This window comes from Martes martes (assembly GCF_963455335.1).
Source record: "Martes martes genome assembly, chromosome: 9".
Classification (NCBI taxonomy): domain Eukaryota; kingdom Metazoa; phylum Chordata; class Mammalia; order Carnivora; family Mustelidae; genus Martes; species Martes martes.
Genome location: NC_137896.1, coordinates 43,947,553 through 43,974,652, shown reverse-complemented (window position 1 = coordinate 43,974,652; position 27,100 = coordinate 43,947,553). Strand labels below are relative to the sequence as shown.

At 40.4% G+C, this 27,100-nt stretch overlaps 1 protein-coding gene across 2 annotated transcripts in view; it reads left to right on the top strand.

Annotated features, from left to right (window-relative positions):
- The window catches only part of RALGAPA2 (Ral GTPase activating protein catalytic subunit alpha 2), a 317,564-nt gene that overhangs the window by 66,786 nt on the left and 223,678 nt on the right, over nucleotides 1–27,100 (top strand). For both annotated transcript variants that reach the window (XM_080812607.1, XM_080812608.1), the window contains exons 5-10: nucleotides 3,644–3,687; nucleotides 5,955–6,132; nucleotides 6,953–7,068; nucleotides 10,762–10,900; nucleotides 12,670–12,869; nucleotides 18,440–18,667. In XM_080812607.1, the coding sequence (XP_080668733.1) occupies nucleotides 3,644–3,687; nucleotides 5,955–6,132; nucleotides 6,953–7,068; nucleotides 10,762–10,900; nucleotides 12,670–12,869; nucleotides 18,440–18,667 (905 nt within the window). The remainder of the gene's footprint in view (nucleotides 1–3,643; nucleotides 3,688–5,954; nucleotides 6,133–6,952; nucleotides 7,069–10,761; nucleotides 10,901–12,669; nucleotides 12,870–18,439; nucleotides 18,668–27,100) is intronic.

Here is a 27,100-nt window from a genome sequence, read left to right as displayed (position 1 = left end):
ATTATTGGCCTCCGAGTGCTAACTAAAGATACTGTAGTGCCAGAAAGTTCTGTGTTCCTGCTTGACTGGCAATTTTCCAACACACCTTGCATGCTAGCGCAACCCAAAGTCTGTTTCTCTGTGTTCTTATACCTTTCCTGGTGTGGTATACTGCCTTTGTTTATTATTTGGTTTGAGGCATGATACAGAGAGAGATTTTTAAAAAATTGAAACCAAGTAATAAACCATTTTATAATGTTAAAGTTAGATTATGTTTGTGAACTATCGGCCTAAAAGATATCTAATTATTGTTACTTTGTCAAGAGAAATTGTCAAGCCTTGCAGTTCTCACAGTTGAAAATGAGATAAGCAAAGAAGATTTTGAAAATATTGCTGAATTTGTTCCATTAAAGCCAGGAACATAAAATTATATGTATTCTGTGTTATAAACAAAATACTTAAGCTAATGGTGAGTTTTAATACTTTTTGATTGTTTGATATTGAGATTTTTTCATTATTTTTTCAACACTTAAATGTTCTGGAAGAAAATTAACCATTCAAAATCCCTAAAAACCTATCTATAGTAGCACACATTTTTCCTTTTACCTCAGGGTCCGGTATGGCTCAGCTGAACTCTGGCACTTATTTAAAACTTTAATAATGTTCATTGGATTTTTTTTTGTATTAATTTTGACTTTTAGAAGCTATTGTGTTGAAATAGTACTTATTTTAATTACTGAGTTTTTGGTGCTCCCCTAAATCTTGTCCAGATCCCTCACTTTTCTTGTCCTAGATCCAGCCCTCCTTAAAAGCAATAAGACTCACATTCAAAGAGTATTAATAGAATACAGTAAAAGCCAGTAGAAGTTAGAAGTTCATAGTCCAATTAATTGAATCTAATTCCTGGAATCTAGTCCAACTAGATTTCATTTACTCATTTATTCATTTTCTCTTCACATGAATCAATATAGTGGCAACCACTAGGGTTGAAGAGGCACCTGAAGGAGATAGGGGTGGGCATAACCATTAGTGTGGATGGGGTATTTAAAAGTCCAAAAAGGTGTGATATATAGGGAGAAACTTTTTGAAATTAAAATGAAAAGGATTTCATAATGGTAGTTACAGTAACAATATCTTTGTGAACTTAGAACCTTAAGAACTATTAAAGTGGCGATGCAAAGCTCTCAAGTATTTATCCCTGATTTTCATGTTGAAACACTATACTATGTGGCCCTACTACACAAATTTTCTTTCTAATGTTGTTCTTATTTAAAGAGTGCCTCAGTGGGCATCTGGGTGGCTCAGTCAGTTAAGCGTCCAACTCTTGATCTCAGCTCAGGTCTTGATCTCAGGGTTGTGAGTTCAGGCCCTGAGTTGGGCTCCATGCTGGGCATAGAGCTTCCTTCAAAAACAAAGAGAAAGAAAGAAGGAATAAAAATAAAAGAGTGCCTTAGAGAATAGCTGATGCCTTATCTTGTGGGTAAAATGTACTTTTCAAATAGTAGACACTCTCCTAACCATTTGCATATGTGAACTCATTTAAAACTTCATTAACAATCCGCTGTAGTAGGCACTCTTAGTATCCCATTTTACAGATGAGAAGACTCAGGAATGAGTTAAGGAACTGACTCAGGTTATACAGTAAGTGCAGAACCTAGATTTGAACCTTAGTAATCTGACTTCTGACTCTGGTTTGTAACTCCCAAGCTGTACTACTTCACACCTATGGGGGTTTCAGAATACAACAAGATGGGATAGATCAAATATGTATGTATTCCTTTTCCATTGCTGCTCTAACAAATTATCAGGTTAATTAAAAAAAAAAAAGTCATGGGCTTTGGGCAGATATGGATCAGACATTCTGCCTCTTTATGAAGTCTGTCCTTTGTATGAGTATTTTTCTTCTCTCCATGTAGAAATGATTGGATATAGACAACTGTGGATAAGCCAGATGTTTAAAGTAAAACTGTGGGCCTATTCTAAGAAGAAAAAGGGCTGACAACAGTGGTCATGCACTATGACCGGGAGAAAGTGTTTCCAAGAATGTGTTGCAAGATGATGGAATTGCCAGATGTCTGGGAAGAGAGCAGTGTGTGCAGACTTGATCTCAAATCTCTTGAGGAGTGGAGTGTCTGTTGACAACTTGAGGTCCTCATGGGCACACTGAAGCCAATATTAAACTGAGGCATACCAAACTTTGTCCAAGAATGGATGAACATGGAGGCAAGGGACAAGGCCCCAGGTTAAGGAGAAGTATGGGATAAAACAGTCCCATGAGCACAGGCACTTCAACCATAGCTGTGAGAGAGCTTTAGCCCAGTAGCTGCTGGCTCTAGACCAAAAATTATTAGGGAGGGTTTGGTGACAGGAGAAGTAAAGGGAGGAGGGCACCTTAACTTTCCTTACTCATTCACAAACCACTGGTGACTTAGTGCTGTCATGTAGTCTTAACAATGGTGAGTTTACACTAAGCCCCAGTATTCTAAATGGGACAGCAGTTACAAAATTGTATGCATTTGACTAACATGCATATATGTATCCACATCAGGATGACCTGTAGGAATTTGCTGAGACTGGCTCTATTTCTTGGTGGAACATCTCTTTGAAATAAGGTCGTGGGGAAAATATGACTTGATGTCCAAGTTTTAATTATTGCCTAAAACTTCTCATCAGGAGATCTAAGTAGTTTTTTCCCCAGAAAAATTTGGAAGGGAAGGTCTTCTTGCCTAACTTCCAATACATTTTTCTTTTTAAAGATTGCTTCCTTCTTTCAGGTTAAGATCCCATTGAGAGTCTACACCTGATATTTAGGTGGGGTTTGCCAAGCCATCTCCATACTAAGACCTGAACACATTTACAGAACAATAGGTAATATGTTTCCATCCTCATGAGAGAGACTTCTCACTGAAGCAGGCTGCAGCACCAGAGTTTTTGCAGTTGACTGGTGTAGTTCTGAGTAAACTTTGATTCCTTCTTCTTGGTAGCGACCAGAGATTCCACTAGAGGACTGAACCCGTAAATGTGATTGTCACCACCAGGAAAGAAGCATGCTATTTTGAGTATTTGCAAAATGTTCTCGTCAGAATGTTTTGTGAGCAGAAGTTTTATTTTTAACTTTAGAGATTAGAAAAAATCATTCATTTTATGCTTGATGAGATATTTACATCTAAACTGCTGTGGGCATGTATGTTACTTTAATAGCAATCATTTTTACTCCTTTTTAAGAGTTTTAAAGAGGTTCATATTTAAAGTACTTTCATCTTAAAGATATCTCTCCTATGACATTGCTTTGTTTCTGAAGGTCAGTTTTCTATTTCTTAAAAAATTGTATCTTTTGCCATAAGTACACATTTTCTTTCTATAACTTACCTTTGAAAATATATCTTAGGGGCGCCTGGGTGGCTCAGTGGGTTAAAGCCTCTGCCTTCAGCTCAGGTCATGATCTCAGGGTCCTGGGATCAAGTCCCGCGTCGAGCTCTCTGCTCAGCAGGGAGCCTGTTTCCCTTCCTCTTTCTCTGCCTACTTGTGATCTCTGTCTGTCAAATGATAAATAAAATCTTTATAAAAGAAAGAAAGAAAATATATCTTAATCATTTTGAGTTTTTTTGTTTGTATGGTATAAATTTACATACTCTGTTTCTAACTCAGTGTTTTAAACTTTCAGGCTCAACTTTAAAGAAGCTTCTACACACTGGAAATTCTGTTAAGGTATTTATTTTAAATGAACATGCAATGGCATTTTGCATCATTCTTAAATTTATTCGTGCCTCAAAGTGACAAAATTAGGCCATTGTTGGGGGGGGGGATCTTTAAACACTACCTGACTTTTTATTTTCAATTGAAAACTTTTTGGCAAATATTGTTAGAGTTTTTGTTTTTATTTCATAACTTACTGTGATACCTACTTTAAATATTATTCAGAGAGCAGGACTTGGGATTCAGAGTTTGGAATTTGGAGTTCTAATTTTGACTCTGCTGTGTCCAGTCAGGAAACCATTGGCAAGATGCTAACTGCTCCACGTTTATCATCAGGAAAGGGAGGAAGCCAGTTCCTCTCCAAGCTTCAGAGTGAATGCGCTGGATTCAGTTCATTCCAGTAGTCTTGTTAAAATTATAGTTGTCTCTGAATTGTTTTTGCTAGTTTTGAGAACTATTATGGGAGAAAAGAGCAGCAGAGCTTTACTCCTCTTGAATATTTACCTATTTGTTTGCAGCAGATTGATCTTGTATTTTAGGTTAACGTGGCTTATTTTAAAATGAACATACCTTTTATACTGATAGATGCCATTTGATACTAGATAAGATGACCCTAAAACATAAATGGCAAAAGAAGCAGCCTGGAATATGTATTTTATGGGAAGCTATCCCTTGTAGCTAATCAAGTTATGTGTGTACCTTTGATAAGTTCATGTATTTTTTGTTTTATACCAGTTTAAACACTCATAACCACTTAAATTTATGTTAACGATCTCTCACATGTTGAAAAAGGGAGGTGAGCTATTCCTAGCTTCACAATATTTTATCCCTCCTATTTTAATTAAGAATCATAGTTAAAACTTATCATTTTGTGACCTCATGTTTATTATTGGCCTTATTTATAGTTAAATGCAGTTAAGAAAAAAGTTGGAGATACGGTAGAATTTTGTAGAAACTATCCTCCTGTTAAATTTAATCTAATTTGGTTAGATATACATAGAGCCATGTCATTTTTTGTCTGTTATATTCAGCAACGTCACTACTTATTTTGCCTGCTTGGGGAGAGGAGGATGGGTGTGAGTGGTCATGAAGGTTTGTGCTCAGCTATGGTGTGTCTCTGAGCATGTCTGAGAGTGTGTCCTGGAATCCACTGTTGATGGGGTAGAACTGTCTCCAGACACGAGATCTGTCTTGGTGTATTTTACTTCTATGGGGAGTCAGTGAAGCTTGCTCCTTCCCTCCCCTTCCCTTCCTCTCCCTTCCCTTTCCCTCTCACTTTCCCCTCTCACTTCTCCCTTCACCTCTCCCTCTCTCTCTCCCTTCCCCTTTCTTCTTTCAGCTTTCCAGGAGAGCCTCATATTTGGCTTAAACACTTCCTCTTAAGGAATCTGCACCACCTTGGTGTAGTTGAGAGGCGATCAGGCAACTCAGCTCAGGTGCCTGCATTTGGAGCTCACTGCATCTTTCAGCTTCATCTGACTTGTTATTCATCTCTTTTCCTTATTTCATTTCTTATATTGGTGTTATCCTTTCAGCCATTTAGAAACAGAGAAACAGAAGTACTTACCTGAATTCTAGGAATGGGGTAGAGCTGAAAGGAAGTGTAGAGGAGGACACAGGGCCCATCTGCTTGAGTGATGTATTCCACCAAATCATGCTGGGCCCGCAGAGCACAGGGAAGCTGTTGGAGAGAGCAGAGTAGGGACATGAGGCAGGGAAGCTGGAGAGCTGTCCTGTCCCGCTGAGCCAGGTCTTCAAGGTCTTATTTAGCTCTGAAATTTTTCAAGAACATTACATGATACATGTGTATATTGTAGTGGCATACAAAAACCCTATTCAAAGCACACTGTAAATTTGGAGGACGATTATCTTTGCATTGTTTTTGTGATTAACTGACTGTTGATGGTATGGGCACTGTTGTAAGTCACTTAACCGTGTGCCAGTGCTTTGTGGTAAATTCTGTTATGATCCCCATTTTTCAGAGGAATAGACTGATGCAAAGAGAAAAGGTCAGTGGTTCTCCACTGACCACAGCTAAGCCAGCAAGCAGCAGAGCCTGCACTAGAACCCAGGCACTGTGGCTCCAGACCCCAGGTTCTCACCCTTGTGCTTCTTGCAGCACAACTGCTTCCTTGTCACTAAGGACTTTGTGCAGGAATTTAACAGTACCTTTAACTTCTAGTGTTTTTTTTTTTTTTTTCCTCAGAACTGTATCTGCATTGCACTGCATCTCTGCATAAACATGTGTTTAAATTTGTCGCCTTCAATTTTGTTTTTAGATAAGATGTGAAGGAATCAGGCTGTTTCTTCTGTGGCTTCAAGCACTTCAGACAAACTGTGCAGAAGAGCAGGTGCTGATTTTTGCTTGCCTCGTGCCTGGTTTCCCAGCGATCATGTCATCCAGAGGGCCCTGTACACTGGAGACACTCATCAATCCTAGCCCTGGTGTGGCTGATGGTGAGAAGCATTACCCTTACAGGTTGAAATGACTCTGAAGTTCTATTGAGGGTTCCTCGGTTTGTCATGATCCTGAATAGAAATCTTTATTCAGTAGATGGGTTCGGAGGAGGAATTATTCCCTGTTCATATTCACAGTAAAGTCTTACAGACATTAGAATAGAAAGAATCAGAGCCTATTTTGTATGAAATAAGGACAGGAGACATTTACTGAAGTGGTGGAAACAGGAATGGAAGGGAGGAATCAGATGTTGGGAACAGCAGGAAGTAGAGACACATCATGTATCTGGAGTGTTTTCATGGCTGTGAATGAGATTTAAACCCAACATCTGAAACTATTGTATATTGTCCTCATCATGATTGTTTCATGAGTGGACATTCATCTGCTCACCCAGCTGTGTATTTTCATGCTGCATTCATGGAAGGACAGTAGCTGCCTCCTGGGAGTAGTCATGGCAGCAATTTGTGTCCCAAGTTTTTAAGAAACTTGCCAATTAGGGCCATTGATTGATTAATGCATATCACTTTATTGCCCAGTGACAGGTACTTGATCCTTAGGCTGACCAAAGCAGAATTTGGCAGAGAGAAGAATGGTTTAGAGGGAGAGGTGGCTTCAGGGGCATTTGTACCATATTTCCAAGCCCGTGATGCTCACTGGCCTGGAGTGTCTTGTGAGCAGGCTCCAATGGAGGGGCAAATGTATTTTAATGGAGGCCATTTTTAACCAACTGAGCCACCCAGGCGTCCCAATGGAGGCCATTTTTAAAAAACCCTTTGAACTTTGGTGAAAGAACTCTCCTTTTTTTCCCCCACTCTGCAGCAAAGATATATCCAGAAGAAATCACCCCGCTCCTGCCAGCCGTATCAGGGGAAAAGATCGCTGAGGACCAAACATGCTTTTTTCTTCAAATACTGTTGAAATATATGGTTATTCAGGTAAGAGCAAAATCATGGATAATTCAGGAATGGTCTTCCTCTCGATGTGAAAGAGAAAACCTTGCATCTTTTCTTCCAGCTCATCCATAGTTTTAATTTTGCTTTTTCTTTGAGGTGATTCTTTTTGGTACTTCACTAGAACTAGAATATGTGCCAGATAACATCAGCAAAGACCTGGCATACATAATATTTTGTGTGAGTGTGTATGTCAAGGAAACAATTCAGTTCTCCGATCTACTTTCATATTATTACCACATTCACACAGAACACTTCACTTCTAATACTTGTGGTTACTGAGTGTGTGGGTTTTTCCCTCACCAGGCAACTCTGCGACACCAGCTGGGTGTCCTGTAGTTTCACTCAGCTTTGACACTGTCTGCCTTGAGATGGCATCTGATCCCATAGGTTAAGGGCTCAGTACCGTGAGACTGATTGTTCCATCACATTCAGGTGCCAGTCACAAGTAGGAGGGGCCCAGGTTACCTACAACTTCTCTACAACTTGGCTACAAATCAGGGGTTCCTTCAACTCCTCCTCAGGTTCAACTGAGTGGCTCACAGAACTCTGGGAAACATTTGTTTTCATTCAGCGATTTATGAAAGGTATGATAAAGGATACAGATGAACATCCGGATGCAGAGACACAAAGGGCACAGTCTGGGAGGGTCCCAAGCATGGGAATGTCTGTTCCTGTGGGGTTGGGGTTCATCACCCTCCTGGTCCATGGATATGATTACTCACCTGGAAGTTCCCTGAAACCCCTGCTTACTGGGATTTTTATGGAGGCTTCCTCACATAGACATGCTCTGCTTCCAGCCCCTCTCCCCTCTCTAGAGGAATTGAGGGGATGGGGTGAGGGTGCTGAAGACTCTAAGTTCAAATCATGGTGTGGTGTGGTCTTCCTGCTGAGGAGTCCTCACTCAGGAGCCATCTGGGAGCCCACCCAGAGTTGTTATTAGAAGAAAAGATGCTCCCATTGCTCTTATCACTTAGGAAATTATAAGGGTTTTAGGGGCTCTGTGCCAGGAAATGGGGGCAGAGGCCCATGTGTGTTTTCTATTACGTCATGGTACATGAGTCTATTTTTGCCTCTTCACTTCTTCCTGGCCCCTGATTGTATGCTAGCACGGGGAGGGGGTGTGGAGGAGGAGGCAAGCCCAGAGGCTGACCGAGCAGATCAGGAATAGGCAGAGCAGGTAGGAAGATTTGGGCGAAAGCATATGGAGATATCTCTCTGTGTCACCAGCACAGACCTACTTGATGTCATGTGTTCCTTTCTCTGAGTTTACCAACTGAATACAGAGTTACTATCATTAGTTCATGATTTCAGATCATGATCTCTTTCCCCTAGTCTGCATTTCTGGTATGGTTCCAAAAGAAGCTACTGAATTCTTTTCTCTCAGCCAGCACTTCTCACGTCTCTGAGTTCTTCCTGGGAACTCTGTCCAGTCTCTGTGTTCTCCACAACCAAGTTTGTTGATGTTATAATCTCTGCTCAGTCCACCTCCTCTCCTGACACTCACTGCCACCGGCCTCTGCCCTGTCACTGCTGAGACAGAGGCCCAAGACCATGAAGGAGGTCTAGAGGTCAAGTCCAGAGGAAGGGCACTTTAGTGTTTGCCTTACTTAATCTTTCAGGTGATCTGACAATGACTGCCCCTTCTTCATGATATTCTCTCCTCTCCTAATGTTTTCTTCCTACTTTCCTCCTCCCTTTCTTCTTGCCACTTTACTTTCATTCATTCATTTATTTATATTTATTTATTTATTTATTTATATTGTGTTATGTTAGTCACCTTACAATAGATCATTAGTTTGTAGTTTGATGTAGTGTTCAGTGATTGATTATTTTGTGTAACAACCAGTGCTCATTACAATATATGCCCTCCTTAAGACCCATCACCCAGCTACCCCATGCCCCACCCCATTCCCCTCTGAAACCCAGATTGTTTGCTAGAGTCCATAGTCTATCATGGTTTGTCTCCCACCTCTGATTTCACCCCTTCAGTTATCCTTCCTTCTCCCAATGTCCTCTGTGCTATTCCTTATGTTCCACACATGAGTGAAACCATGTGAAAATTGTCTTTCTCTGCATGACTTACTTCACCTAGCATAATCCCCTTCAGTTCCATCGTGTTAACCCAAATGCCACCATTTAGGTCTTGGTATTTCATCCTTTCTGATGGTTAAATACTATTCCATTGTATATATGAACCACATCTTTATCCATTTGTCTGTTGAAGGGCCTCTTGGCTCTTCAATAAATGGTGCTGGGAAAATTAGAAAGCTATATAGAGAAGAATGAAACTCGACCATTCTCTTACACCATTCACAAAGATAAACTCAAAATGGATGAAATGTGAGGCAGGAATTCTTGCCAGTTTTCTTAAGGGGATTGTTTCTCTCTGCTGTCCCTCAAGATTCGGTTCTTGCCTCCCTTTCTAACTACTCTGTCCTATTGAGCAGTCTTTTCTGCTCTCCTCTCCCGTTTCCTTTGGCCAGCACCAGAAACACAAGGACTCCAAAGTCCCAAGAGCAGACTAGAGTATTCTGTTGTCTTCTAGAAGCTGTGCATTTTGGCCCTACTGGCCCATTCCACCTGCATTTCAAATTCCACCTGTTCAGAAGTGGTAGGACATTCTATCTGTCCCCAGAGGTTGGCATGGAGTATTGAGAAGTTGGATGTGTTGGGGCACTTGGGTCTCATTCTAAGATGTGTAGCTAAAGAGCTGTGCAACCTCAGATATCACATAATCCCCAGAATCCCGCTGGAGGAAGGATGCCAGTGTTATAGGGTGGGGATTTTTATGCAGACTGTGAATCCCCTGAATCGTGTGCAGACTTTTATGTCTGTATCCATCCCACTCTTCTTCCCTCCTTTTTTCTACTGAGTCCTTGAGCAGACTTTCTCCCTTGGCTCACCCCGAGAACTGCTGACAGGCTACGGACATAGAGCCCCTCTGCCCCAGGGCCAGCCAAAGCCCCTCATCCCTTGACCTCTGCTGCTGCACAGATGTTTCCACTTTTTAAGTGGGCTGTGATATGAAGGAGGTTGGGAAGCTATGCTTTAGAGTGCTCTGTGTTCTAACCAGTATAAAGAGCCTGTGACAGGTGTAGCTGGACTGGCAGGCAGGCCTGGCTTATCTTAGCCTGGGGATTGCTTTTAATAAGGACAGTGCACTTTCCAAGTTTCTGTAGCTTTGCCTTCTGATGATACTGATTTTTCATGTAGGTAATATTGGGTGAAATTCTTGTAAGGGATTATTTCCTTAATTCCTATTTATTATAAATGGCCCTTTTTGAGTTAAAAAAAAAAAAAGTACCAGATTACATCTGACTAAATGTTTTAAGGACAGAAAGAATGTTAAGTCATTATAGAGAACTGGTGAAAAAAAAAAAAATAGAGGCGTGATGAATAGAACGAGTTTAAAAACATATCATTGGTTGATTTTTTTTAATACTCAGTAAAAATATCTTTAACATAGTTAACCATTTTCTTTTGAAATATTCATTCTTGTCATTGTTTGAGTTATAAGATACGATTTCATTACATGATTGTCAACAGTATTTGTCAACATAGGTTTTTTTTTTTTATTTAGGTTAGGAATTTTACTAAGATAACAGCATTTCAGTTTAGTAGACATTAAGTTAAAATGTAAATGTACATATGTTCTTTCCCACATATTATCCAAAGGCTGCAAGCTTGGAGTGGAAGAATAAGGAGAATCAAGATACTGGTTTTAAATTTCTTTTTACATTGTTTCGAAAGTATTATCTTCCTCATTTATTTCCATCATTTACTAAGTTAACAAACATCTACAAACCTGTACTTGGTAAGTACTGATTGGAACGTGTATAGCAGATGTCCACAGGGAAGCTGTCCATTCTCTTTCAAACTGACTTTTGTTTATTTTTAAGTAGAATAGTCCTCTTATTCTTATATTTAATGGTAATTTTATTTTAAGAGGTTTAAAGTTTCCTGATAAATGATTTTACCTATTTGTACAAACTATTTATTTGTACCTCAGGGAGACTGTGGCTCCTGTACTCAGAAATAATTCAGTATGTGTCATGATTTTTTTTGATGTAATTATATTTAAAATCTTCTAAGGCTTTTTTTAAATTGAAACTCTTCATTGAAGACCATGTTCATTATCTCACACAAGGATGTTAAAGTTTGCATTTCTTTAAGTCTTTTCTTATGGGTGGTGGGGTATGATGACTACAGACCGTGGCCAATGGGGAGGCAGGCCAGCCCAGGCCACGCAGCTGCCCACAGTAGGCCCTTTCTTTTATCCTGGATCTTTCATCCAACAGGTGCTACATACAGCTTCTTATGGAGGGGCCAATATTTGGGCAGCTGGGCAACCTAGGGACAATAAGCCCCAGAAAGGAAGGAAACATGAAGGAATTTCTAGTTTGGCTGCTGAAGTTTTTTTTCTATGAAAAATGAAGGCTCACAGGACAGAAGTATCCCTTTGATTGGTGCCAGGGTGGAGAGGCAAATTTTCTTCTCCCTATTGTTTGAAAGCAGGCAAAATTAGTTAAAATGCATAATCAGAAATAATTTTGGAGGGGAAAAGGTCACAGTAGACATTAATCCATCTGGGAAATGTGGACTACTAATTCAGTTGTTTTTGGTTGTTTATTTACATACACATACGTGTGCACACTTGGATCAGGGGATAACAGCAGAAACTTGGTGCATTTCAAAAGATGTAGAAGTACTAACCTTTAGAGTTACTGATACATGTATTTGTTAGCTATCTGTATGTGGGTATTTTTTCCAGAACTAGTTTCTGATTTTATAAATAGTCTATATTCACTGTGGAAAACATAGTACACTTTATTATACTGAAAATGAAGTTCTTTGTTGTTGATAATTTGTCTGCCTCATGCAGGTACCACCAAGCTGTATAAAAGTTAGTAAGAGAGTTGGATATACAGCAAGTTGCAGCTCAAATCCAATACCATGTAATTTTTTGTTTTGATTATGAAATTTAAAGAATGAAAAAGGGACTTCTTATTAGTTCTATGAAAATGGTGATGTCTAATACTTCAAAGATGAATTCTTTCAGACATAAAGTAGTTGATACTGATTCTATTCTTTGGATTCATCTAAAGGGAAAGGCTATAAAACTAGTCTCATAGATTTGATTAGTGTAGTTTTGGATGTTAAAATACCTAAAATCATTGAAAAGTAATAAAATACCTAAAATGATGAAAAATGTCTATACATGCTTTTAGATTTATTTTAGTCCTAAAATAAAATTAAATTTGTTATAACGTATGTGGAAATATTTTTACATTAGAGTCGCATATCATGACTGAAATTTGTTAGAGAGTTATTAGCTTAGTACTTCCATAGCTGTATGCCATAGGTGTAACAAGCTAGCAGTAACAGTAGCCACTGTCCCATCTCGGTCAGATCACAAGGCAGAATTAGAAACAAGTCTACCAAAAGATGTCATTTTTAAGAATTTCTGGTACTTTAATTTTAGTTGCTATTCATACAACCAAATGTGTATCTGCTTTGTTAAAAACTGAGCTGTTTGTGGGGGTTACACTCACTCACCTAATCCTGTATTCTTTTTTCTTCTAGACATCCCTCATTTGAGACCAAAGCCAGTGTACATTACTACAACTCGAGACAATGAAAACATTTACAGTACAAAAATTCCATACATGGCAGCTCGTGTTGTTTTTATTAAATGGCTTGTAACTTTCTTTTTGGAAAAGAAGTATCTAACTACAACCCAAAACACTAAAAATGGAGTTGATGTACTGCCCAAAATCATACAGGTATGTCATTCATCTTCTTATCTTTTACACGGATTAAAAATATGCTAACACATAGCAAAATAATTGACTCTTAGGGTTTTTGGTTCCTCAAGGATGGTGGTTCTAGGGATTGGGTTTATGGGTGGGCTCTCTCTCTATTGCTGAGGTGTCAGGGAGCTCTGAGGTAGCACTTGCTGTGCTCTGTTGACATTGCCATGACGAAGTGATCTTGGGGGCCAGGGAGATGTTCTGAGAAAATAGCTGTTGTGTGCAGACTCCTGGACTGTCTGATTTTCCCTCCTTTGCTCAAGTACCAGTGACCTTAGAGCATAAGACCAGGGGCCTGTGTTGCCTTCACCAATCCCCAGCACCAGGCAGGCCCTCAGGAATCATTTAGGTGGACTGTTGGAAGGACCCATGCAACTCCCAAGTGCCCTTTTGGGATCCCAGGGGGAGGAGTGGAAGAGCATCTCAGGATTTCGGGGTGCCATCATGGAATGCCTGGAAGAAAAGGCCGTCTCTCTCGAAGGCCTTCAGTGAAGACCTCTTTCTGCGTGGGGCCCATGGTGTACTTTCCCTCTCTTCTGGTCCTTGGTCACAGAGAAATGGGCTTTCCTAGCAGATTGAGTTGCTTAGGGACTTTGTGCTGGGTAGAGCAGGACCACTTGGGGAAGTTTGAGAGCAGCTGCTTCATGGCAGGGGCCTGCTTTTATGCATAAAGCGTGGTCCCCTTAGAGCAGATTCACTGATGCCCTTTTCCTCTGGCAGATTTGTCTTCCACTCTCTGCTGACTGTAAGATGGCTGCCAGCAGCAGGGGCCTGGCCTTCCTTGTTCATGTTCAGAGACAACCCAGATATTTCTGTAAAGCCCTTCCCATTTGTGTGAGTAGAACAACTTAGGTTACCTGTCTCTCCTAGAGCAGTAACAAGACACTGACTCTCGTACAGTTGGCTATGTGAATGGCCCAGGAGGGACATGACTGGCTTCCATGACAGAACCCTTCCCTGGTACTGTGAATGGGGCCAGCTTCCCGTGACCTGGGCTGCAGGGGAGGAGGCACATGGAGCACTGGGGTCTATGGGGGGCGGGGGGGAATGGTTGCTGGCAGTCCACTATCCAGGCCCAGTGCTACCACACCCTGCAGAGAGCCGAACATAGAAATGGTCACTTCCATTGTACAGACTCTCAATATGATCACAGTGAGTTGTTCTACTAGTTTTCTAGTGCCACTGTAGCAAATGACAAACTTTCAGTGGCTTGAGACAACACAAATTGATTATCTTGCAGTTCTGGAGCTCAGAAGTTCAAAATCAGTCTCAGTGTGGTAAAATCAGGATGTTGGCAGTTCTGTGTTCCTTCTGGAGGAACACATTCTGGAGAATCCATTTTTTTGCCTTGTCCTGCTTCTAGAGCTGCCTGCTTTCCCCAGCTTGTGGCCCTTCATTATACCACCTTTTATCCCTTTGTTTCCATCTTCACATTGCCTTCTGTGTCTGATCCTCCTGTCTCCTTATGGATCTTCATGATTACATTGGGACCACCCAGATAATTTAGGATAATCTCTCCCCCCCCTCACACCTTAATTTAATCATGCTTGCTAAATCCTATTTGCCAGGTAAGGTAAGGTACTGAAAGCTTCTGGGGATTAGGGTATGGACATCTTTGGGGGAGTCACTATTCAGCTGATGAGTTGCCTCCTGTACTCCCTTCTGTGCCTCACACCTCATCTCACATGTGTCTGCTGTGTTCCTCTCTTCATCTGCATTGCAAATGAGAAATGCAGCAATTTAAACCATTGAATATTGGATTTTGGAGACAGTTGCAGGAATAAAAGCACATATAATTTCATTTGTGTCCTAAAAGTTTTTGTTTGGAATTTCAAATTTAATCTAATTTTGCCTAGGTAAAGTAAATATGACTCAAGTCAGTTGATCCAAAATCTCTTTTCACAGAATATACTGCTGTTGTAAAAGCCCTTCAAAACAATATTTTAACTGCTGTTTCCAAATGGAGTTTACACTTTTGCCCTTATCACTGTACTAAATATCATGTTTGAGGGCTTTTTTGTGTGTTTTTTTGCAAAGTGGATTTGCTTCTGGATCTAAAACTAATGCCTTTAACAGTATTTTTTCACCAGGAAGGAGAGGAATTAGTGTATCTTCTAGACTAAGTTTTCTTACCACTTGAAGAATCTGGTAGAACAAATATCCATGGGAGAACAAAAGACAGTAGCTCTTACACCCCGTATACTATGTTGACAAAAACAGCATAAACCTGACCAAAGCTGTGCATTCTTGGTGCATCATTTCAGCTGAAAATGTGTTCAGTGAAGTATGATTTAGTCCTTAGTAATTCATATTTGTATGAGATAAAAGTACTTCAACATACATTAGAGAAAGCAAAGTGTTGATGTTAAAATTTAAGTAGTTACCATTTTTTACCTGTTCTGTAAACACATTAATTGACATTAAAACCCATAAAAGCCCATTTGAGAGTGGAAAAGAAAGTTTGAGGTGGTATCAGCTTTTTTGAATGATATTGTATTTATTTGTATGATAAACCTTAGTTACACTTTGACTGAGTCTGAATGCGCCCTTTAATAATGATCCATGGGCTGTGGGTTTCCTGAAATTGTATTTCATGGGGTGAACAGTTAGAAAAAGTGAATCCCACAAATTGACAACCCTAAAGGAGTTTATATATTACACAAATGCATTTGTTTGTTGACTACCACTCCAGTACTTTCTGTGTCTAGAGCTCTACCCAGGCGGTGCAGGCTGCCCCCAGCTGTGTTGGAGAATCATGACAGGGGCATTCAGTGGCCTCAGGCATCCCCACCAGAATGGTGTTTGCATCCTGTCATTTCCCACCTAGTTTGTGGTGCCCCCTTTAGCTTGACCCTGACAGTGGACAGGTCTCAGTATGAGCTGTCAGTGAGAAGAAACCAGATGTTGGGGAGGGTTGATGGGAAGGGTAAGTGTCAGCTTATATTATGCAATTTCCTGAACCTTGGCAGTGCAGGCCTGGGCCAAGCTGGTATGTCCGTTGCACCGACCAAGGCTTCCTCATGTGCCCAAGAAGTGAAAACCAATTTTGGAGTTTGCCACCAGAATCACCTAATACTAAATAATAGTTGAGAATTCCAGCTTGAGTGTAGTGGGTGGAAATGGACCTCTCTCTGTGCTTAATTCTTATGTATGCTTTTACTGTTCATTTTCATAAAAGAGAAAGATATGAGGAAATTTGGATTATCAGTTTGTTTTCACTCATCACTCACTGCAGACATAAACACCTGTCAAAACATACAGATGTTTTTGGAAAGTAGCCTTTTGCAGAGGGAGTAGGGACTAAGGCTAAGGAAAGCATTGTTCTATCAAGAGAAATTGTTTTCCATTTATGGCATGATGGGAAATCCATCTCTTGTTCTATTTGGATAACAGAGCTCACTTTCAATCTTTTTAAACTTACTTTGATTTTTAAATTGAAGTATAGTTGACAAACAATGTTGTAGTAGTTTCAGATATATAACATAGGATTTGACAAGTCTGTATGTTATGCTGTGCTCACCGTACTGTACCATCAACCATATTCTCTATGCTGTGCCTTTCATCCTGCAACTTAATAATTTCATAACTGGAAGCCTATATCTTCCACTGTGCTTCACGCATTTTGCTTGTCCACCCACTGCCTCCTCTTTGGCAACTACCAGTTTGTTCTCTGTATTTATGGGTCTGTTTTTGTTTTTCTGTATGTTCAGAGCACTTTTTAAAAGAATTTGTTGCCTTTAAATATATTTCTTTATTTACATTATTTTAGCTTCCTAATTGCCGTGTTACTCAATTAGTTATGTAATGACTTCAAAACTTGGTGGTTTAAAACAACAACCCTTTTGTCATATTTCATATACTTTTTGGGTAAAAAATTTAGGCAGGATCCTGTGGGTCAATTCTTGTGCTTAATAGGGCATTAACTGAGGTCAGTGGGTGGTGGCCTTCAGCCGGCGGCTGGTTAGTCTAGAGGGTTCAGGATGGCTGTATGCACATGCCTATTACTTTGATGGGTGCAGTTGGAAGGTGAGGCTTAGCTGGGCCTCCCACTTCCATGCGGTCTCTGTAACAGGGTTGTTGGACTTCTTTTCTGGCCAGTCAGAGCTCCGATAGCAAATGTTCCAAGAGATAGGAAGTGGTAACTATCAGTCTTTTGTACCTGGGCCTGAAACTGGCACAGATCTCTTCCACCCTATTCCACTGGTTAACATAGTCACAGAGCCCTCATGAATCAAAGGGAAGAGGGAGTCATAGAATTTGTGATCATTTTTTAAAATTTGCTGCATATGTACATATGTACCCTTTTTTTTTGGCCTGTGGGGAAGATGGAAGTTATTGATCCAAGACTCACAGGTTATTGAGCCATAAAAGAGACATTAGACTTAATCCAACCTCCATACTTTACAGATTAAAATACATATATATGTATATGCATATGTATCAGTTATTATATAGATACACATATATATAAGAAAAAAATGAGTAAAATTTTATTTTTCTGCAGAAGATAGTTGACACATCAAAAGGATGAAATTTTTTAAAAAATAATTTCTATAGGACAGCTCATCTCACAGTATGACAGTACCTTTGATAAGCCACACAGACTTAATAGCTAAGGCATGAAGAGAAAAATTATTATAAATATAATCTTCCATTAATTTTCCCTAGAGATTGCTATTTGGATATCTGCTTTCAAACTGTCCTTGGTAGTTACTGAAATAACTGTTTTGTATTACTCATCTCTTATCATTTGTTGTAAAAAATATTCACAGTAGGTAGAATTTTAGTGATATTTGAGTTATACATTTTTGACACTTAAAAAATAATAGTGAAATTTATAAAAATGAAGCAAAATGATACATGTATTGTATTTGGAGGAAACCTTTAATTCTATGGGGAGATGAGAGCAGAAATCCACCTTAAATATGTGAGCATGAATTATTTTATTTCTTTGTGCTCTTAAAGCCTTCTAAAATTTTAAAATTTTGTAAATATATCAGTTTAAGTTCAATCTGAGATTCTGAATATGAAATTCAGATCAAGATTCTTCTCATAAAATATCCTCCAAAGATTTTGACACTCCTCTGTCAAGTGTCACTTAGTCTCATGAATCAAATGATGCTTTCCAGTATTGTGGCTCAAAAAAATCTACTGAACTTTCAAATCTCTGTGACCATAGAGTGAGTGCTGAATTTAGAAACCAAAGGTGATCATAGTATAAATTCACTGACACAATTTGTTCTATGATTTTGCAAATATAAGTTAAAGTATTTTCGTTGAGAAAATTTCACAGCCTCCCTCCCTGCAATAATCTAGTGTTTTTCCTGTTAAAATAACTGAGTTGGGGAGAGGTTAGCTGGTGAATTGGGAAATTGGTGAGTATGGGTCCTGGAGCCCCTTGTGCTCTGAGCAGTGCTGGTGTCTAGCTTGCCTTCAAGTTGATGGTAACCCGAGTCCTTTAAAATTAAGCAAGTCTTCAGTTTCACTGGGTGTTCTTGAATGTCAAAGAGGCCCACTCAGAGGTGGTAATGGCTTTCTTCCAGACTGTTGGTGGCAGTGTGGGGCAAGAGAGGGTGCCCGAGCTGGATGGTGGCTGTCCCACAGAGCAAGACAAAAACCATTCCAACAGCAGCACCTTGTCGGACCGAAGACTCAGCAACTCCAGCCTTTGTAGCATTGAAGAAGAGCACCGAACTGTGTATGAAATGGTGCAGCGGATTCTTTTGTCAACGCGAGGTTATGTCAACTTTGTGAACGAAGTCTTTCGTCAGGTTAGTGTGTGTGTGTGTGTGTGTGTGTGTGTGTGTGTGTTGTGAGTTCATGAAATTGAAGAGGGTTTTGTTCTTTTTTTCTTTATGTTCAGTTAGCCACTGTATATTACATCATTAGTTTTTGGTGTAGTATTCAGTAATTCATTAGGTATGATACCCAGTGCTCATCACAACACGTGCCCTCCTTAATACTCATCGCCCTGTTACCCCCTCTCCCCAACCCCCTTCCCTCTGAAGCCATCAATTTTGTTCTTGTTCTTTTGCTCACAGTACTGCAAGAAATACTGTTGATGAGTTGGGCTACATTACAGGACTGAATCATGATTCCTCTAATCCTGCTTTTAATTTGTCATGTGGAGTGTTGTAATTTTGTTTATGATTCTTTAAGATTTTGTTTATAAAATTCCCACATATAGAGGGGAAATTGCATATATGAGCAAATAATCCCCAAAATACTCTCTTGTGTCCATAAGAAACCGGAAACCCAGAGGTAGGTGGGAAGAAAGCCCTTCCTGGATACTCATCAACAATTGAACATGGCAAAGCGGAGCCCCAGGCTGGTGTTGTCCCGAAGGCCCAAGGGAGCTCTAGAGAGGCTCTGCAGATGGTTGTACTTTCTCTGCAAACACACATGGCATGCATATATGATAGAAGTATTTATGACATAAGAGGAAAAGGGGAACAAGGGGAAAGCAAGGGCTGACGCTGATACAGCACCCTGATGGTGGACACTGTGGTGGGTGGGGAAGTGCAAACAAGAAAGTGGGTGCAAGTAAGGAAGAAGATAGCAGAGTTAGATCAGAGGCTGTACAACACTTAGCAGCCCTGAGCGACAGCTGGGGCTGGCTTGACCCCCAGGGGACGTTGGGCATTGTCTGGAGACACTTTTGGTTGTCACAGCTGGGGAGAAGGCAGTGCTACTGACATCTAATGAGTAGTACCCAGTGATTATCCTACAGACATAGGACAGGGTCTCTACTGTGCCATGACAGAGAACATCAGGCCCCAAATGTCGGTAGTGCTGCTATGGAGAAACTCTGACAGAGGAAGCAGAACCTGCGGTGCAGCAAAGACAGCAGCTCTGTGGTGTGGAGTGGAGCCACTGGTCACCTCATCTTGGTACTGGTGCCCTGGGGGACAGAGCCTGGCTCCTTTGTGGGCGTGTGCATGTAATGGGGAATAGCTGTTGAGTCTGGGCACCCGCACAGAGGGTGAGGCCCCTGAATGGCAGGGAGCCATGGTCACTGGGGAGAAAGGGAGGAGCCCTGTGCATACACAGGAAGGGTGCACGGGCACCATGAAGAGTTTTTCGTGGAGGGGCAAGACTTCTAGATACTGATTAACCCTTTTACTTCTGAGACTGTCATTAAGGAAAAATCAACCAAGAATGAAAGTCCCAGTGTAATCCATAGCAGTCTGGAGGTTTTACCATATTTTGTATTTTATTGAATAAAAATGTTTGACTTAAGAAAATATTAGTTTGGGGTGCCTGGGTGGCTCAGTGGGTTAAGCCTCTGCCTTCGGCTCAGGTCATGATGTCAGGGTCCTGGGATTTGAGCCCTGCATCGGGCTCTCTGCTCGGCAGGGAGCCTGCTTCCCCCTCTCTCTCTGCCTACTTCTGATCTCTCTGTCAAATAAATAAATAAAAATCTTTAAGGAAAAAAAAAAGAAAATATTAGTTTAAGCTTCAGTGAAAATTCCCTCATAAAACATTTTTCTGGTTCTAGGTCTCAGCACTGCCTTGGTTCTTCTCACTCCCTAACTGTGTCTTCTCTATCTTATTTCTTGGGCCCTTTTTTATTTGACCCCAGATTCCAAGAGTTGACCAAGTTCTGGGCTTGAGCCTCTTCTTCTGTAACACCACACTTGCCTGCTTAGGGCCTTCAGCTATTTGTGCAGAGCCAGCAGCCATGTGGCATGAGACTCCCAGTCAAGCCTTTTGTCTAGACCTTGCTTCTTGTTTGCACACTTGCCTTTTGAAATGCCAACTGGTGATCTTGTCTGACATCCTAATGGTGTCTTAATGATAATGAAGCCAGAGCTTAGCTTATTTTCTTTCCTAACAACAGCTTCTGACAACCACTTCTTTAACAGGACTTGTGTTCTTGTGTGCTTGTTAATTTTAGCCTTCCTGTGATCCTTGTCTCCTGTTCCTCCTCTGAGCCATCACTGAGCAAGATATGCAGGGGACTTTCTCACTCCCACTACTTCCTTTTCCTTTGACCATGGTTAGCAGCATACTCCCTGGAGCCCCACACCTGCTATGTCATCACTTTCTAACCTATACTGTTTATGTCATGCCGCCAAAACATTCTTTTATCATAATAACGCATGATTTAAAAATCTACCCTATTCTCCCCATTAATGTTGCCCTGTTGTGTTCCTGTTGTATGCACGGAAGGTACTTGGTAACCATTTAATTTGAGTGGAAATCATCACGGTCCTAGAGGGCATATAATTGAGAATAGAGGTCATATATTTTATAAAGAACCAGATAATGATATTTCAGGCTTTGTTGATCACGTAGGCCCTGTCGCAGCTCTTCAGCTCTGCTTTCGTAATGAGAAAGGAGCTCTGGATAGCATGTAACAAAAAAACATGGCTGTGTTCCCAAAGAACTTTATGGAAGTCACTTGGCAGGCTGGATTTGGATGACAGGCCAGAGTTTGCAGACCCTGATCTGTAGCAGTGTTTTAAGCTCTTGGATGCCAGTGCTTACTATAAGACTAGATATGATTGACAAAGCTTATAAATTTTGCACACGAGATACATGCTAATGTGGTTTTACTTTCATTGTATAAATTGCTAATTTATCATACGGACAGTTCTGTCTGCATCCATTATTGGCAGGAATGTGCTCTAAATTCTGTGTTCCACTTAGTCCTAACTCCAGTCTAAATTCAGTACTGAAGTAGCTTGGGCCACAGACGTTAACTGCAGACTACTTACTACCAAACTTCTGAGACATCTTTGTGCTGTGAAGCAAAAAACATTTTATGCTAAGTAGAGATGCTTGAAGGGGCATGGGTTTTAACATTGTATTCTATTGCCCTCTTGTGGTCAGTGATGAATTTTTCTTTCTGGATGGCATAATGTAATTTCTTTCCAATTTTAAAGTATTCAGAGACTATTTAATATTTTAGGCCTAAAGGCCATTAAAGTTTAAAATGTACATTCAGGAAGTGCATGTTCTCCATGGGGAGGTAAAATTGTGTGTATGCACCAGAGAACAGTGCATGATGGCAGAGGACCAGATGTCGACTATGTGAACATGAAAATAAATGCTGACGAGGGACCCCGGGGCAAAGAGGCTCGTGGCAGGGGCTAATTGTGCAAGTCTTCTAGGACTGCATGGTTTAGTGGGTTGCAGGCAATGGAAATAGATGGTAGCTGAAGGGAGACAAAGTTCAGTGGCTCTCAGGGCAGCCTCAGTTTACTGCTGCCCCCAGCAGGCAGGCTAGCAGTGAGTGGTAGAGGCTTCAGGTGGCCAGTTCTGGTCTTGGGGTCACTCCACTGCAAACTTGTCTTCTTGCCAGTGTTTTTTGGACTACTTGTTGTAACCATTTGTAGGTCATGAAATCAACTTATCAAAAGCCAGTGTTTTAAGGTGCATGGGTGACTCAGGTGGTTGAGCATCTGCCTTCGGATCAGGTCGTGATCCCAGGCTCTGGGATCAAGCCCCATGCTGGGCTCTCTGCTCAGCAAGGAGTCTGCTTCTCCCTCACCCTCTCCCCCTGCTTGTGCTCTCTGAAATGAATAAATAAATAAAATCTTTAAAAAGAAAAGGGCCAGTATTTTTTTTAAATAATGAAATAGAATAAAATAGACCAAAACATTTCAGAGTGCACTGCATGTTCTAAGGATTAGTATTTCTTTGTGAAACTTTTTTTTTTAAATTTTATTTATTATTTATTTGACAGAGAGAGATCCCAGTAGACAGAGGCAGGCAGAGGCAGAGAGAGAGAGAGAGGGAAGCAGGCTCCCTGCCGAGCAGAGAGCCCGATGCGGGACTTGATCCCAGGACTCTGAGATCATGACCTGAGCCGAAGGCAGCGGCTTAACCCACTGAGCCACCCAGGCGCCCTCTTTGTGAAACTTTTAAAACAGCATCTATTTATGTAAATACTGCATATAAATGCATATATGCTTCTCTAACATGTCTTCCTTAGTTCTGGATCTGAAAAGTTCCAAGCACTGCTGTACAGGTTATTTGTTGTTCTGTTTGTTGTTGGTTTCATTTTAAAGAATATTTTATTTTTTAAAAAGTAAATGCTCATTAGATAAAAAGTCTTAAGCAAATCACTCAAATCACTCAAAATACTGCCATTAAGCAAGCAGTGTTCATGTTAAAAGAGTATCATTCCAGGTATTTCTATACGTTTATATTTGCCTACTGGCCTGGCTAGCTGGATAAGCAGATAAGAGCCTGGCGGAGAGGAGGTGAGTAAGGCAAGATATAAACAGAGAGCAGCCTAGCAGATAGACGGGAAGGCTTACAGATGAGCTGATACATAAACAAACTGGCAGGCAGGTATAGAAGATCAGACAGGTGATGTAGATAGACCAGCTGGCAGAGGTGGAAGTGAGCAGGGAGGTGTAGATGGACAGGTACGTAGGTGCAGGCAGAGAGTTTGGCAGGCAGTTAAAGATGGACAGGCAGCTAGCCAGCCATGGACGGGTGAAGGTAAAACCAGATAGAGGTTGACTGAGGTGAAGGCAGAGGCAAGGTGAGGGTATGTGGAAGTGCCGGGGTAGGGGTGAGGGACTGACAGACCGCTTTATGACAATGGAATCTTTAATTTTTAATAATTCTCTCATGCATTTTTAATGAAGAGGTCTGAGTTTCATTTTATTTGAGTTTAAAAGAAAATAAAGAGAAACAGAGTTGTAGAAATTCAAATAAACATTGCTTTACCACAAGAAATATTAATTACTAAAATGTTTCTCTATAATGAGAAAATTACAGTCACATTAAGGTGGTGGAATCAGTTTTTTGTCCCCATGGTATAATTTTAGATAGCACTTATTTGATTTCTTAAGAAATCTGAAGAAATTATCAATCTTGTATTTCCTTCAGCCTCCTCTCCCCATCCACTTATTTCATTATATTATAAATTGATAGCCTAAATTTGCCATTATTTGCAGTCAGTTTGGAATCGTAATGTGCAGAGTTGTTTAGTCTTGGTTCTGAATTTAGGTAGACTCTTTCCTTTTGGTGTCCTCAGTCCTAACATGCTTGTTTTGATTGACTTCTTGGATGGCCTTGTTTTGTCATCAAGTGGGTGTTTGCAAGAAGATGTCTTGAGGCTCTAGTCCCTGAGTCCTTTTGTGATGAGGAATGTTTTCCTTTTGCCTTTCCACATGAACAGCAGTGTAGGTGGGTATAATAATTTCAGGTCACCCTTTCTTCCAACTAGGAATTTGTAAGTCAAAACTTTCCTAAAGTTTTCAGTATGAATACCTTCAACATGTTTAAAGTAATAAAAGACAAGCTTGGAAATGTTTCCAGGAAACAAGAAATTGTAACAAATGACTAAGCAGATTTGAATAATAAGAAAATAGAACTTCTAGAAATGGAAAAAATGTAATAATTGAAATAGTAAAGGAAAACCTCAGTGAGTGAGTTTAATAGCAGGTTGGGTACAGCTGAGGACAGAGTAAACAGAATTACAGATCTGAAGAAATTATCTTGAGTGTCCCTCAGAGAGACAAAGATGAAAAATACAAGAGGTTGAGACATGGAGAATATAGTGAGAAGGTAGGAAGCATGTGTTCCACTCTCCTTTGTCCGTACTATTTTTTATCTGCTATTCTGCAAGTTACTGAGAATATCCTACTATGACTGCGGATTGGTCTGTTTTTTTTTTTTTTTTTCCAAAGGCTCTCAGTATTTTTTTTTTCCAATTTTTTAATTATTTTCAGCGTAACAGTATTCATTGTTTTTTCACCACACCCAGTGCTCCATGCAATCTGTGCCCTCCCTAATACCCACCACCTGGTTCCCCCACCCTCCCACCCCGCCCCTTCAAAACCCTCAGGTTGTTTTTCAGAGTCCATAGTCTCTCATGGTTCACCTCCCCTTCCAATTTCCCTCAACTCCCTTCTCCTCTCCATCTACCCTTGTCCTCTATATTATTTGTTATGCTCCACCAATAAGTGAAACCATATGATACTTGACTTTCTCTGTTTGACTTATTTCACTCAGCATAATCTCTTCCAGTCCTGTCCATGTTGCTACAAAAGTTGGGTATTCGTCCTTTCTGATGGAGGCATAATACTCCATAGTGTATATAGACCACATCTTCCTTATCCATTCATCCGTTGAAGGGCATCTTGGTTCTTTCCACAGTTTGGCGACCGTGGCCATTGCTGCTATAAACATTGGGGTACAGATGGCCCTTCTTTTCACTACATCTGTATCTTTGGGGTAAATACCCAGCAGTGCAATTGCAGGGTCATAGGGAAGCTCTATTTTTAATTTCCTGAGGAATCTCCACACTGTTCTCCAAAGTGGCTGCACCAGTTTGCATTCCCACCAACAGTGTAAGAGGGTTCCCCTTTCTCCACATCCTCTCCAACACACGTTGTTTCCTGTCTTGCTAATTTTGGCCATTCTAACTGGTGTAAGGTGGTATCTCAATGTGGTTTTGATTTGAATCTCCCTGATGGCTAGTGATGATGAACATTTTTTCATGTGTCTGGTAGCCATTTGCATGTCTTCATTGGAGAAGTGTCTGTTCATATCTTCTGCCCATTTTTTAATATGATTATCTGTTTTGTGTGTGTTGAGTTTGAGGAGTTCTTTATAGATCCTGGATATCAACCTTTTATCTGTACTGTCATTTGCAAATATCTTCTCCCATTCCGTGGGTTGCCTCTTTGTTTTGATGACTGTTTCTTTTGCTGTGCAGAAGCTTTTTATCTTGATGAAGTCCCAGAAGTTCATCTTTGCCTTTGTTTCCTTCGCCTTTGGAGACATATCTTGAAAGAAGTTGCTGTGGCTGATATCAAAGAGGTTACTCCCTATGTTCTCCTCGAGGATTCTGATGGATTCCTGTCTCACGTTGAGGTCTTTTATCCATTTCGAGTTTATCTTTGTGTACGGTGTAAGAGAATGGTCAAGTTTCATTCTTCTACATATAGCTGTCCAGCTTTCCCAGCACCATTTATTGAAGAGACTGTCTTTTTTCCACTGGATATTTTTTCCTGTTTTGTCAAAGATTATTTGACCATAGAGTTGAGGGTCCATATCTGGGCTCTCTACTCTGTTCCACTGGTCCATGTGTCTGTTTTTATGCCAGTACCATGCTGTCTTGGTGATCACAGCTTTGTAGTAAAGCTTGAAATCAGGTAACGTGATGCCACCAGTTTTATTTTTGTTTTTCAACATTTCCTTAGCAATTCGGGGTCTCTTCTGATTCCATACAAATTTTAGTATTATTTGCTCCAGCTCTTTGAAAAATACTGGTGGAATTTTGATTGGAATGGCATTAAAAGTATAGATTGCTCTGGGCAGTATAGACATTTTAACGATGTTTATTCTTCCCATCCAAGAGCATGGAATGGTCTTCCATCTTTTTGTGTCTTCTTCAATTTCTTTTAGGAGTGTTCTGTAGTTCCTCGAGTACAGATCTTTAACCTCTTTGGTTAGGTTTATTCCGAGGTATCTTATGGTTTTTGGTGCTATAGTAAATGGAATCGATTCTCTAATTTGTCTTTCTGTATTTTCATTGTTAGTGTATAAGAAAGCCACTGATTTCTGGACATTGACTTTGTATCCTGCTACATTACTGAATTGCTGTATGAGTTCTAGTAGTTTGGAGGTGGAGTCTTTCGGGTTTTCCATATAAAGAATCATGTCATCTGCGAAGAGAGAGAGTTTGACTTCTTCCTTGCCAGTTTGGATACCTTTTATTTCTCTTTGTTGTCTGATTGCTGTTGCTAGGACTTCTAATACTATGTTGAACAAGAGTGGTGAGAGTGGGCATCCTTGTCGTGTTCCTGATCTCAATGGGAAGGCTGCAAGCTTTTTCCCATTGAGGATGATATTTGCTGTGGGTTTTTCATAGATAGATTTGATGAAGTTCAGGAATGTTCCCTCTATCCCTATACTTTGAAGCGTTTTAATCAGGAACGGATGCTGGATTTTGTCAAAAGCTTTTTCTGCATCAATGGAGAGGATCATGTGGTTCTTCTCTCTTCTCTTATTGATTTGTTCTATCACATTGATTGATTTGCGAATGTTGAACCATCCTTGTAACCCAGGGATGAATCCTACCTGGTCATGGTGGATAATCTTTTTAATGTGCTGTTGGATCCTGTTTGCTAGGATCTTGTTGAGAATCTTAGCATCCATATTCATCAGTGATATCGGTCTGAAATTCTCCTTTTTGGTAGGGTCTTTGCCTGGTTTGGGGATCAGGGTAATGCTGG